General features: G+C 31.7%; 2 protein-coding genes and 1 long non-coding RNA gene across 3 annotated transcripts; all 3 read right to left on the reverse strand.

Annotated features, from left to right (window-relative positions):
- Positions 1-6763: 6763 nt before the first annotated feature.
- Positions 6764-7915, reverse strand: LOC111240577. The gene is made up of 3 exons (XR_002666000.1): positions 7311-7915; positions 7144-7220; positions 6764-6993 (listed from the first exon to the last, which is right to left on the reverse strand). It is a non-coding gene; the product is annotated as an uncharacterized LOC111240577 (long non-coding RNA).
- A 1384-nt stretch (positions 7916-9299) lies between these two features.
- On the reverse strand, positions 9300-10577 carry LOC106776425 (abscisic acid receptor PYR1). Its single transcript, XM_014663879.2, has one exon. It carries the CDS (start codon positions 10432-10434, stop codon positions 9775-9777), a length of 660 nt encoding a protein of 219 aa, XP_014519365.1. The 5' UTR covers positions 10435-10577; the 3' UTR covers positions 9300-9774.
- Positions 10578-12093: 1516 nt separating this feature from the next.
- On the reverse strand, positions 12094-13865 carry LOC106776751 (uncharacterized mitochondrial protein AtMg00810-like). Its single transcript, XM_014664220.1, has 3 exons — positions 13674-13865; positions 13538-13625; positions 12094-13040 (listed from the first exon to the last, which is right to left on the reverse strand). The coding sequence occupies exons 1-3, from the start codon at positions 13863-13865 to the stop codon at positions 12094-12096; spliced, it is 1227 nt and encodes a 408-aa protein (XP_014519706.1).
- Between the last annotated feature and the right edge of the window lie 212 nt (positions 13866-14077).

Raw genomic sequence — 14077 nt, forward strand, 5'->3', positions numbered from 1 at the left:
CTACATATTCATACTAATCCGGATAGTCAAGTCAATGGTTTGTCAAGTATAAGGTTTTGTTATTATGATATGTGTGCATGCTCCTTAGATGAATGTTTAATTAAATGGATGTATCATTAATTGATTTACTTATAGCTTACCCTTTTGCTTGTGATTGTGTTTTGTATGTGTGGTGTTTTTCCTTTGCAATGATCATCTTGTGAGTGTGAGCAGAAGGAGAGAAGATTTCTTTGGATTAGGCTTTGGATGTCGAAGATGCTACAACATAATTGGACTTTAGAATAGCTTTATGTATAGTTTTGATAACTCCTTGTATATAAAGTTTTAAATTCTATAGTTATTTTGGGTAACTGTAAATTATAATACTTTATATTATGGTCAGATAACTTACTACCTTATCATGTATGTGACAACTCTTTTATATAGTTTATACTATATTTTTGAGATGTTACATCTTACTCGTCTTTTATTTTATTTTTTGTATTTAAATAAATAAGTTTTTATCAATGAGTATTCAAAATGAAGATGGAGCTTTTATCATGAATCTCTCAAATAATAAAAAAATTCACTTTATAACATTTTTTTAATGAAAGATGGAATTTGTTATCTGGAATTCTAATAATTAATAGAAGTTTTATCACATTTATAACATTTTTTTTATATATTTTGCAAAAATATGTGGGTCATAATCCAAATTTTAATTTCTAATTTAATTATTTTTTTATCTGATAGTAAATTATCTTTTATCATGTACTATAAAAAAAATTATAAATATACATAATCCAAACTTTTATAATAAGTTTAAATATTAATTTAGTTTTTATTTTCATTGAGTTTAATGATGTATTTTTTTTATCAATAAAATTTTAATTTTTATTAATTTTTATCAATTTAGTCATTTTTATTAGTGTTTTTCAAATATTTAATAATATATGAATAATTAAGTCACATGTAAATTTGTGCTTTTTTTTGTTTTTTTTTTTTAATTTAGAGAAATATTCATGTTATTAAGTTAATATTGTGTCACATGCAACATTAATAATATAATTAAAGTTTATTTAAAAGTTATTTTATAAATATTTAATAAAAATGTGAATTTTTAATAAAAACATCAATATAATATTTATATAAAAATTAAATTTGTTCTTAATTTAAAAATAAACAAAATTGTTTATTTTTTAAAGAAATTAAAACTTAATCGAATTAAAATAGAAAATATATAAACTGACAAGATATTGACATGTTGTATTATTATTATTGACACACAGTACTATTACTATCAAATGACACTTATTTGATATGTGAATAATTTTTTTATATTAAAAAAGTCACAAAGTGACATATTTTGTTTACATGTGATTTACTAATTGCGTTAACAAAAATTACTAAATCGACATAAATTAATATTTATTAACCATCAAAATAAATCACATCCTTGAATAATCTTAAAACAAAAGAAATTAAATTAGTATTTACTGGGAAATGAACGAAACAAAATATAAAAGAATAAAAGAAGAAGAAAAGGTAAAAAGATCAGTATGGTGGGTTAAAAAGAAATAAATTTTGAACAAAAACAAAAATATATTTTACTATTATAATATTAATTAAATTATTTTGTTATCGAATTGAATTAAATTTGATAAAAAGTAAATTGATTTGGAGATATGAATTGAAGAAGTGGTAGGTTAACAACAAAAAATTAGCAGAAATAATAGATGGCCTACAATATCTCTTCCTCATAAGTCTTAACTCCCAACATAAGGGCCCTTTCTTACATCATATACTTTACTTCTAAACATTTATGGCCTATCGCATATAATTAATAATAAAAAATATTTTTTGAGATTGGTATAATCTCATCCAACATCAACTCATTTCTCCTATATTTTATCATTAAGAATTAAACTAGAAGGCTAATTCAAATTTTGCAACTTTCTTTTATAATATTTTAAAAAAATAAATATTATAAACCAAAATTTATCTTTTAATATATATTATAAATTCATTTTATCTATTAATCAATTTTTTTAATTTATTTCTTTATCTCAAGATATTTATATCTAATAACAGATGATATAATAAGTTTAAAAAAAATATTGTTAAAATATGTTTTAAGTGATTTTGACATCATTTTAAATTTAATAAAATTGATTTATAAAATAGATTTAAACTTAATTATATATAGTAGATATGAAATCTCAAACATTTATTTTTCTGGGGTTTGAATAATTAATAGATAGTGTTATGTGTGATGATATTTTTGTTTTATTTTTATTATGAAAATTGTGTTTAAAATAAAAGAGGGAAGTATAGTGAAGGATTGAACAGGAGCATCTAGAAACAGGAAGGAAATATGATTGGTGGCCCTACAAATACTTTGATCTAATTGGGTTTAGTTGTGATTGTGGCCACTAGTTTTTGGGTGAGGGAGAAGAAGCAATAATTAAAAGAAAAAGAGAAAATGGGTTGAAAAATAGAGGAAAAAATAGTTAAGCATTATTTGAGTCCTCTAAAGTTAGTGTTTGTAGCTTCTATTCCTCTTTTTTTTTAGTATCAACTTGCCAACTTGTTTCAATTGGATCATCTCAAAAGCCCCCATGTCGCTTTCTTCACCCTTTCTCATAGTGCTCTTCACGTGCTATGTTTACTTAAACCATATGTGCTTAAAAAAAGGATCAAATATTCTTTAAACATCTTTTTGAACTTCAAATCTACAATAATTCATAACCATATTTCTTTTTTCAATTCCATTCCATTAAAATCCTTTTCAAATAAACACTAAAATCAACTCTCTTTCAAGTTAATATTAGATCAGATCGGACAATCCACTTAACTAAGAATATCACCATAACTACATAAGAACTGAGAAAATAAAGTATTAAAATTTATATGTGTATTAAAATAATGAGACAAAATATTTTATTATAAATAATGTCATAATATAAATAAAATTTTCTAAACTCGTCTCATTACTTAAAACACACTTTATCTCTCTAAATCTCTTTCTCTTCATTCTCTCTCACTTCTCTCTAAGTGTTGTGGTTTAGAGTAAGTAAGTTTTCATCCTTTTTTTTTCGATATTTTCTTGACTCTTGGTCATGCAAAGGAAATCTGTTTTGCATGTGTTGAGAGTTCCTCTTCCTTGATTCTTAGTTCAATTGAGGTTCTAAGGTTGGTCTCCAATCATTAATCGGTGATTTGTAAATTTTTCTAGAGATTCCTTGTGGAGAAAGCAACTGTTGGGGATTTATAGGCATTGGAAGTTGTTAAGAGGTAAGGAAAGTTAGAGTTTTCTTTAATTGATTCTAATTGTGCATGCTGGAGAATTTATGAATCTTGGACTGTTTGAATGAAATTCTGCCTTATGAGTAGATGTAGAGTATTCAATTAAGTGTTTTGAATGTGTGGTGATGAACTGTGATTGTGAATCATATTGAATGATGTATGGTCTATTATTGAATGTGTAATATGTTACAATTCTGTTTAGACTAGGTGTAGTAAGGTTTATGGTATATTAGTTTAAGTCTTGGAAGTTTTGGTATTGTCTTGGAAGGGAAAAAGTTAGGTTTTAGGTATTGAAGTTGTAAAATAGAAAGAGTAACTTGGTTTGATGAAGTTGTGGTAATTTATAAAATATTTTGTGAGTTGATTAAGTGATTTGGAATGGAAGAAATATGTGATGAGAATGCATGGTGATGGATAGGCATAATTTACCTTAATTTGAGGAAGTGGACTAGTGAAAACTTGAGTTGAGGTTCTGTGCTCAAATGGTCTATTTGAGGAGTCTTGGTAAGTTATATAGGACTTGTTGGAGTCCCTAAGTGCTTGAAATTATGCCAAAAATGGTAGAATTTGATATGAGTCTCTCAAGTGAGGATTGATAGATTTTGGAGTTTGATCTTGTAAGTAATTACCTTAAAATGAGTTTAGAATGGTTTATATGCCATTGTTTAAGTATAATTAGGTGTATAACAAGAATTAGGAGGGTTAGAAGTTGGAAAAAATATAGCTAATTGGTCGAGAATGGTTTGGTGTGAAAATTCTACAGTTTCGTGTTGTAGAATTATGCAGATTCATTAAGCGAGTGAAGTCTCTGGGCGAGTGAGTTGAGGGGTATGAACCATTGTTTCTGGATTTGCCTAGCAAGTTGGGTCGTTGGGCGAGTGGTTGAGGACTCTAGACCACTGTCTCTGAATTCGCCTAGCGAGTTAGGTCGTTGAGCGACTAGTCCAGGAGGAGTGTTATTCTTTCCATTGTTGTTTTTTTATAGCTTGAAGTTACTTTTTGATTCATTATACATGATGTGTAATTGTTTATGAGATTACGTGGTTATCAATGTTATGTATTATGGTTTCAAAGGAAAAGTATGCAGTTTCAATCATGGTTTAAAAATGATATGGAAGAGAATTCCAAGGACGAATTTCCCAATGAGGGTTCCAAGTGTCGTAAGTATGAATATAGGAAGCTCAATCTTGGATTTCATCCTGACATTCTAATGGTCACTTATTCTCAAGTAGAGAAAGGTGAGGCACATCGTAAGAATAGTAGGAGGTCCTGGTCTAGGAGATTTACCTTGGCCTAAGACGAGTGATAATGGACTAATCTTGTGTGGTAGCTTGGGGTGGACTAGTTGTTTCACCATGACAAGTGCACAAACTGCCATAATTACATATTCATACTAATCTGGATGGTCAAGTAAAAAGGGTCGTCATGCATAACAAGTGGTCGTTTGGTTTGATGTACTATGTGTTATTGTGTGAATGATAACATGTTTATATATATATATATATATATATATATATATATATATATATATATATATATATATATATATATATATATATATTGATCCTTAATTGTTGTGTTCTAGCTTACCCTTTTGTGGTGCTTGTATTTGTATGTTGTGTTCTTTTTTTAGCGATGATCATCCTATGAGTGTGAATAGAGGGGAAAGAAGGTTTCTCTGGAGCAGGCATTGGATTGTGGAGACGCTGAGGCTTAGATATCTTTATATTAGTGTTGTATGTAGTTTTGTTGAACCGTGTATATATAAAATTTAAAATTTATAGTATATTTTGAGATACATGTAAGTTGATACTTTATATTATAGTTTATAACTAATCTATCATATTAAACATGTGATAATTATTATGTAGTTAAATGCTATATTTTGAGATTTTACAAACTACTTAAGAAGCTAAGTCACTCTATCATATAACTCCAATAATCACTCTTAAACAATGATTAGGCATAATAGAGATTAATTTACATTAAAACATAATTAATACAAATTGCGTCATAATTAGAGTATCAGTCATACAAAACTTATTCCAAAATTTATAAATATAATTTTAAAATAAATAAATAAATAAATTATTATATTTATTATACTACACTTTTCAAACTTTTATTAATTTTGGCATTAGAATATCTATCGTATAAGCAATTTTCCAATTTAACCAAATCTTGATAAAGATAAACATCAAGACATACAAAATCTCGATTCTATAACCAAACCACAAATCATACTTTTATAAAAAAAAATGAAATTCATAAATGTATAAAGAAAAATGTGCCCATTCTTTTATAATTTTGGTTTTCCAAGGTTTGTTCAATCCACTAATAAGATGCTTATAGATTTGTAAAGTTGATAATGAGATTTGTGTTATGTAGTCGAATGAATGCGTGGACATGATTTAAAGGTAGATGAATGAATAAAAAGAGTATTGGATAATTTGGATATACCTGCCAAAGGGCACACGTTCGACAACACAATACATTCACTTTTCACATCTTCTGCATAACTTTCCCAGGAAAATAACTGTTCAACTCCTCATCCTCTTTTATTTCAAAAGTTGCTTTTCAGCTCCACTAGCCCCACAAATTTATATTCCTCTCCCTTTTTCATTTCTTCTATAACAAAAATCACTGAATTTATTAATTTTTATGGTACACCTTAAAACCTGCAAAAACATTAAAATTATAATTTTATTTATTCGTACATGTTTCTCCCCCACAAATAGGGTACTGTTATTTCACTGCCATCATTCTCAAAAAGATGTGCCCCCACTTGCTTCATCTTCCATAACGTTACTTTTTAATATATTATTATTTGTTGAAATTTATTAAAACAATACATAGAAAAATGTCATTTTTTTTTCTTCTTCTAAAGTTTAGAGAAAAAAAAAACTAATAATTACCCAAGTGATATGATGAGGCATGAAAATGAGGACTGTGGATGCTTTTTACCTTCGAACTGTGTTCTGTGCTGAATGACCCTAAAATGTGATTTAATGATAAATAGCATTATTAAGAAAACATACTGATGATGATGATTATGTGGTGGAGCAATAAAGCATGTTTTGCGACAAATAATTGACTAAAAACTAAGTTGGAAAGAAAAGAAGTTTGATTGAATTTGTGCACTTGCATGCAAGTTGTTCATACAGATACACTAATAATTCATAAAATGAAGATAGAGTCAAATTTATGAAACTCTTACTTTCTATATAACATTCCCCAAAACTATGGAATCTACATAGTTTATTCCTTTTCTGACTTTTTCTCACATTATATGTTCAACCATTTATTCTTTTCTTTTCCTTTTCCATTTAACTACCACAATTCATCCAATCAGATTTAAATTTGCCCCTTTTATATATATATATATATATGACATTTAAATATGCAACCTATACATACTACTAGAAAACCCCGACATAGTATTATCATGGGGTATGATGTCTTCATGTTTTGGAATTATGTTTTGTACATTGGCATAGTCCAGAAAATAAGTGAGGTTTAAGAGTTTGATTAGAAGAAAACAAAAGAGAGGGAAAAATCTGAGCATACGATTGTCGATGTCAGTATACGTATGTATTATGTATGTTGCCTAAGAAATCCGTTCTGATACGTTCCAATCTGGAAAATCAGTAACCTAACATGGAGACGTTGACACCATGAGTATCTTCAACAGTGACAACCTAAAAGTGCCTGAAGAATACTGGTATTATTATTTGTATAACAATAAATATGATCATGAAAAGTAAAACCCTACATTGCCAGCTTATAGATACTGGAAAAACCCTTCACATACATATAGATTTGGAAAAACAAAAAAAGGGGCAGCACATTAATACATACCTCTGCTAGCAACACGTTGAACGAGGCATCAATATCATCATAACAGCGACCAGAACTTGCAGGCAGAGCATGGGGCCCTAGCATTGTGAACGAACGGTTAAGAAAAAATGCAGCTAACTAGAAGATTTGGATTATTAGAAATGACCTTATTGGGTACCAAGAGCCACCTTTTTTATTTAACCCAACCTGCCAGAAAATGGGTCCTTCTCAATTTTCTACCTTTCTTACAAATTCCCCTTTTCCACACTGCAATTCGGAGAAAGATGCCTCACACTAGCCACCATCTGACACAAATTTTCTCACTGCCCTCCACCTACTACTATGTGAGAAACAACAAGACTATCAGCCAAACCTGCCTGGTGGTAGGTGCCTTCACCTCCGGATTATACCTTCCTAATGGGTTGCAGAATCTGACCCATTTACCATTCCAACAATAACATATAGCGTTACTCAACTTCACAATTTGTTGAATTCAAACTTTGTTTTTTTATAGTAAGTGTTGGCCGTTGGGTGAACCTTACAGACACTGTCTAATTTCTTATCTTTCATTTATATTGTGAACTTAATCCACTTGTTTACTATGAAAGAGGTTGTAATTTATTGAACTACCACCAACACGAGTCACATTTGTTGATAAAAAGCTTACCCTTAAATATCTGGTTAAGTTGTTGACATGGCAATATAATTTACATTGTAGTACAGAATCTGTATTTGTGAAATTTTGTATAAAAACAGAAATAAAATATATAAATAAGGTACTTTATGTAATTAAGAGACAAAGAAATATAATGTTTGTAAAATTATTGTATGATGTGTTGAAGTCCAATTACACATAAAGTCTTATATTAGAAATGGAAATTTTGGTGTAAGATTTACAAGGATTTTGAACTCTGTTGTGATCTGAGTCCACCTAATATTCTTATCAAATTGAAGAATATAACTGCTCAATGCTATGTACATTTATTCTTAGAGATTATACCAACTTACATCTTTTAAAGTTCATCAGAATTAGGCCAACATCTTGTTATAAGAAAATAGTTATTGATATGTTTCTAATTATATTCTTAAAAATATCACATGTTATTGTTTAATTAAAATTTATTTAGGAATAAAATTCCTTTTTTGCTTTCATATAACCAACATTAGTGTGTGGAAATAAATATATTTAAAAGCATACAGTTTGTATTTTTAGGTACATGGTCACTTGGATGAATAAGTTTTCCTGACACGGGTTAGTATAGCATAAATATCCAACACAACTCCCAAAATGTATTGCGATATTTTATGACAGTGAAATAAAAATGAAATGGCAGATGATTCACAGTAAAGAAGTAGATGAAATAGTAATAATAAAAGAAACAAAAATTAATTCCATCAAATTTTATTTCCTACTTTAAAAATAGTAACAAAATTGGTCCACATGAACCATCTTTTCCTGGCAAACAAAACGACTAAAGCAATAGCTGACATAAAATGACTTAGCAAAAACATACTAGAGATTATGTGAATCTGTCACATAACTTAAGCACAACGTTGCCATACTTATAATAGTTGCATGTAGAAAATACTAATTTCTAACTTGTTGCTATCTACAAATTAAGAGATAACTGACATTAAAAACATGAACTATAAGTTGCTGCATGTTACACTTACAAAACATCCGATAAAATTGAAGACATAAAATGTTGAATTAAAGATATGAACAAAAATTAGGCAAATATTACAAAAGGATGGAACTAAAATTGCATTTAAAGATGGTCTTTCTTGATCCAAGTTGATGAGTGAATTTTGTTTTAATTTATTCCCACCCATCCAAACCAGTTCTACTGTTTATGTTATGGAAGGGTAGGGTGATGATGGCGTTGAATGTAAAGGACAAAAAGAATTGATTCCAGTATTGGTGACACCTTGATTGTGGGATAGAAAGAGACTCTTATGACTATGCTCTCCGCTATTTTATATTCCCATTTCTGTTTCTCAACCCCTAATTTGACTTTCTACATTAAAAACACTCTATAGGCACATGGAAATCAAAGCATTTTGATGATTGAAAAATATCATATGGTGTAGTCTTAAAAGCATTTTCTACCAGCTTCCCAACAAAATTTAACAGAAAACTTATTTGATTCGTGCAATAATACCATAAGCATCTGAAATCTACAGAAGGAAGCATCTTCTTTAAGTAGGCTTGCACTCATGGGAGAAAAAAGGGGAAGATATGTACACGGAATCAAATCCAGAGGAAAAGCAAATGATGATATTCACAGAACGGTTTGAAAGACACCATGAAGAACAAACATCACAAGTCAATATTTCCTGTACACCTGCATTGACCAAAATGCCCATACCCATTGTAATAACAAAATTCAACGGATCACCAAGGAGGACATGCTAGCTACCGCCAAAGAAAATCATCAAAAACACAAAACGAGAGTCTTACCCGAAAAAATAAAGGAAAAGTAAATGAATTTCCAAAGAAAAAAAAATAAAGAAAAGAAAACAGAGAAAATCTTGTTTCTCTCTTTTTATGAATTGGTGAGCGAGGGAGCGATGGTTTCAAATTCCAATCCCTTTTTCTGTTTAATTCTTTTTGTTTTTATTGAGATTTGCGCAGTGCTGGTTTGGTTTGCTTCACCGTGAGTGTGGCTTATGGTCACCGTCGCGGTTTGTTCCTTCGGTAACGGTGGCGAGCTTCTGAAGGTTGAGCTTGACGACGGTGTCGGCGAAGAGACGCGTGTCCTCTTCGGTGTTGCCGTCGGGGACATCAACTATGTAGGATTCGAGGACGACCGTGTAGATCTTAGCGTCTGTGTCGGAGTCGAAGGCGTGGACGCTGGTGACGGAGCGGTAGTTTCGGAGGCGGTGTTCGCCGCCGATGATGCTGAAACCAGTCACGCGGCGGTCGTCGTCGAGGAGGTCGAGCCGCTCGGTGCTGGTGGCGGCGGGGAGGCCGGATATGACATTGACGTCGCGTGTGACGCCGACGGCCATGTGGAAGGGGTCTTTGACTGCACAGCTCTTGATGAAGTGCTTGTAGGTCTGTGGCTTGTCGAAGCGGCGGACGACGGACCAGACGGCTTCGGGTGGAGCCTGGACGCGCTGGGCGAGGAGGGAGGAGCATTGGCCGGGGCCGACGAGGTAGGTGTGGTGCTCCGTGATGGAGGGGACGAGGGAGCCGAACTCGTGCGAGGTGAGGCCGGAGGGAGGGTTGAGGTGGTGGTTGGTCGGGATACGATGGTTGTCGTCGGAGTCTGGCTCCGATGTGGAGGCGGAGCTCTCACCTTTCTCCATGGCGGAGAGAGAGAGAAAGAGAGAGAGCGTGAGAAGGAGAGAGTGTGTAAGAGACGCTGTTGGCGCTTGCGGAACGAGACTTTGAGGAACGGTTAGGGGTATTCCTGGAAATTCCCTCCCAAACTCTGTTTTCTTTCTCTCCCACTTGCTAATATATGCAACTCCACCAAAAATCACTGCTTACTTAAACTTCAAATTATACTCTTTTTTTAAGTTAAAACCACACTTGCGAAGAAAATATGGAGCTTGAGTTTAAGTGTCTTGTTGCTAAACTAAGGTTAAAGAATTTATTTATTATCAAAATCAATTTTACGGACCTTAATAAAATATTCCTTTCCATTTCTTATTTAATTAAAACACTGATTAGTACTTGTCGGAGTTTAATTATAAACAATAAAACAAAAAGTCAAACAAAATTGATTCACCTGTCGAAAATTGAACTCCAATTATTTTTTTTTTACTAGTGTAAGAATTTTGTTACTGAATAATTGAAAGTATTTTAATAGAATTTGTAATTTTGGTGAACGTTTAAAATCCAACCCGCTTAAAAATTTTCTTTTAACGAAGTGAAAGAAATACTAAAAAGATTTGAAAATACAAATAAAATAGTTTTTTACCTTTCATACACTTGAATATTTACAAGTTTTTAATATTAAATTATTTTATTTGGGAAATTTTTTATTAGAAAGTATCAATAATATAACTCAACACATATTGATCACGAATAAAGTTATTAAATATTTTTTATCAATGTAAAAGAAAAAAAAACAATTTATTCTTACATTGTAGTAAAATAAATAAGTTTGAGTTAAGTAGTGGAAATTAAGTTTGAAGTTATCTTATTTATTAAATAAAAAATCAATTCAATATTTAATAAATTTGAATAATTTACGAATATATCAATTAGTTTATATTATTAATAAGTGGATGTGTAGTCATTATTAAAGGTGGGTTTAAGCTTGTGTGCTACCTCTATAATTTGTAGTTTATGCGTCTAGGGACTTTTAATTCTTTACATTCTTTTTGGATGGGATTTTTTTTACCTAAATTAAATGGGTTTAGTATTGGGGCGATGACGAACTATCTATGACATTATAGTATATATTTATATATAAAGACATTACTAATTTATAATATTAGAAAGCACTTAAACAATTATTTAAAGTATTAGGATTACAGACATCTTTAAAAGAATATTCGAATTTTAAACTTTAAGTATAATAAAGTTTTTTAAAATGACAAGGTTACAAGAAATAAAGCCTAGTGAACTAAATTGTAGAATCGTCATCTCCTTCCAAAGCAATCTCTAAGGAAACCTCATCTTCCTCTGCTCACATCTAAGTGGATGATCATTGCAAAAGGAAACACAGACAAACATGACACAAACGCAAAGCAAGGGTGAGCTAATTATATAAAAAGCATACAATCAACATCATAAGACATACAAGAGTTTATTTTAGTCAAAGCAAGATAAATCATACATCCTAGCATGTTACATACTATAAGGATTGTAACAAATGTGTTTTATTGATGTTGAAAGAGTAACCAGCGTACAATATATAAAATGTACATAACCATAATTAAGGAAAGAGTATATCAATTATTTAAGACAGAATCAATTATGCAGAAACTAAATAAGGTAAACTATAATCAAATATATTATTTCCTATCATCCCCCCTCAAGCAATGCGTGGGATTTGGTCCAACGTGAAGCTTGGCTCTGAAGAACTGGAACAATGGTCGAGGCAGACTTTTAGTGAATATGTTTGCTAGCTGGAGATCAGAAGGAATGAATTGAGTGATGAGTTTGTGAGATAGAATAAGCTCTCGAACAAAGTGATAATCAATATCAATATGTTTAGCGCGTTTGTGAGCCACTGGATTTTGGGAGAGCAATATAGCACTCTTGTTGTCACAAAGAAGAGTTGGCGCTTGATGGGAAATATGCAGATCATGTAGAAGATGAGTAAGCCATATTAGTTCAGCTGCTGCATTAGCCATGGCTCTATATTCTGATTCACAACTTGATCGAGCTACGGTTGGTTGTTTCTTAGCACTCCATGAGATGAGATTACCGCCTAAGAAGATGTAATAACCATAGGTAGATCGCCTAGTCTCAATACATCGAGCCCAATCAGCATCCGAGTATCCAAGAACATTAAGGGAAGCTCCACGGGTGAAGGATAGGCCATAAGACATGGTGCCCTTGACATATCGAAGGATGTGTTTAACTGCTTGAAAGTGATCAATTGTTGGAGCTTGAAGAAATTGACTAACCAAATTTACCGCGTAGGACAAGTCAGGATGAGTTATAGTGAGATACTGGAGTGCACCAACGAGAGAGCGATATTGAGTGGGATCAGAGAATGGATCTCCTGTGGTTGTCAGTTGAATATGAGGTTGGAGAGGTGTGACTGCCGGTTTTGCATCCAACATCTGGGCCCGAGATAAAATGTCTTGAGCGTATTTGGTCTGGCTAAGAAAGATACCATCAGTAGTGTAGTGAACCTCTAGACCAAGAAAGTAATTTACATGGCCTAAATCCTTGATAGCAAACTCAGTTTTGAACCTTGCCAAAAGTTTTTGAAGTAAAGAATTATTATTCCCTGTCAAAATTATGTCATCATGAGAAGCAATTGTGTTAGTTTAGTATGTCATGAGAAGCACTTGTGTGAGTTTATTATGGAATGACAAGCACTAATTTAAATACAATTGGGGACCAAAACTAAACTATTTTAAATACAATTGGGGACCAAATTGAACATTTTAAAATGAAAGCAGATACTATATTTAACATTTCACATTAACGCCTTCATATTACATAAACCTTCAAATTACATAAAAACCTTGACATTACATGAACCTTAACATTCACCTTCACCTTCACCTTGACATTACGAAACCAAAACATGCAGCCACATACAAAGATCAACCTAAACAGACCTTTAAAATGACAATGTTAACTACAAAAACAACACACATAGCTCCAAGTAACAATTTCATCCTTCTCTGCAAGTTTTGGACTAAAATTTCCAAATAAAAAATCCTCCTCCTTTGTCTGACACTTTCATCATCTCTTTCCTCATTATTTTCTTCAGCACACCTTTTGAAAAAGTTGCAGTAAATCCCTCTTGAAGATCCACCCTGTTATGCACCAAATAAGCCACAAAAATTGAAATTTCCTCATCAATCTATGAACAAATATATACCAAATAAAGTCCAAATGGAAATAAAAAAACCTTGTAATGACGACATCCCCAAAGTTTTCGCCCAGCATTTTGGGGAGTTCTCGCCACTTTGGATACAACAACATCACCACACTTGCAATGAGGGATTATCCCACCTCCCCTCCAACCCCCATCATTTGCGGATTGTGAATTTCTTTCCCACCCAGTTTTGGAACAAGACGAAAATGCTTGAGAAGAAGCCATTTTGACTTCAACGAACCCTAATCCTATCACAACCTCTGCTAGAAAATTTGAAGAACATCAAAGAACCAAAGAACCCTAACTTCAACTAACCCTAACCCACCCCTTTTAATAACCCCAATTATAAGCCATTTATGTCAACTTACTGCAGTCCACACAGCCACGTCATATAACTTTTAAACAGGTGGATAGACGTTTGCCACGCTAGCATCTTC

This window comes from Vigna radiata, chromosome 11, assembly GCF_000741045.1.
Source record: "Vigna radiata var. radiata cultivar VC1973A chromosome 11, Vradiata_ver6, whole genome shotgun sequence".
In the NCBI taxonomy this organism is placed as follows: Eukaryota; Viridiplantae; Streptophyta; class Magnoliopsida; order Fabales; family Fabaceae; genus Vigna; species Vigna radiata.

What these genes read in the sequence shown, in the direction of transcription:
- LOC106776751 (XM_014664220.1), bottom strand. Translation starts at nt 13,865, where the DNA reads ATGGCTTCTTCTCAAGCATTTTCGTCTTGTTCCAAAACTGGGTGGGAA. An exon ending in GGGGATGTCGTCATTACAAG is followed by an intron (nt 13,626 to 13,673) that starts GTTTTTTTATTT and finishes ATTTGTTCATAG; the next exon opens with ATTGATGAGGAAATTTCAAT. An exon ending in TACTGCAACTTTTTCAAAAG is followed by an intron (nt 13,041 to 13,537) that starts GTGTGCTGAAGA and finishes TAATTTTGACAG; the next exon opens with GGAATAATAATTCTTTACTT.
- LOC106776425 (XM_014663879.2), bottom strand. Translation starts at nt 10,434, where the DNA reads ATGGAGAAAGGTGAGAGCTCCGCCTCCACATCGGAGCCAGACTCCGAC.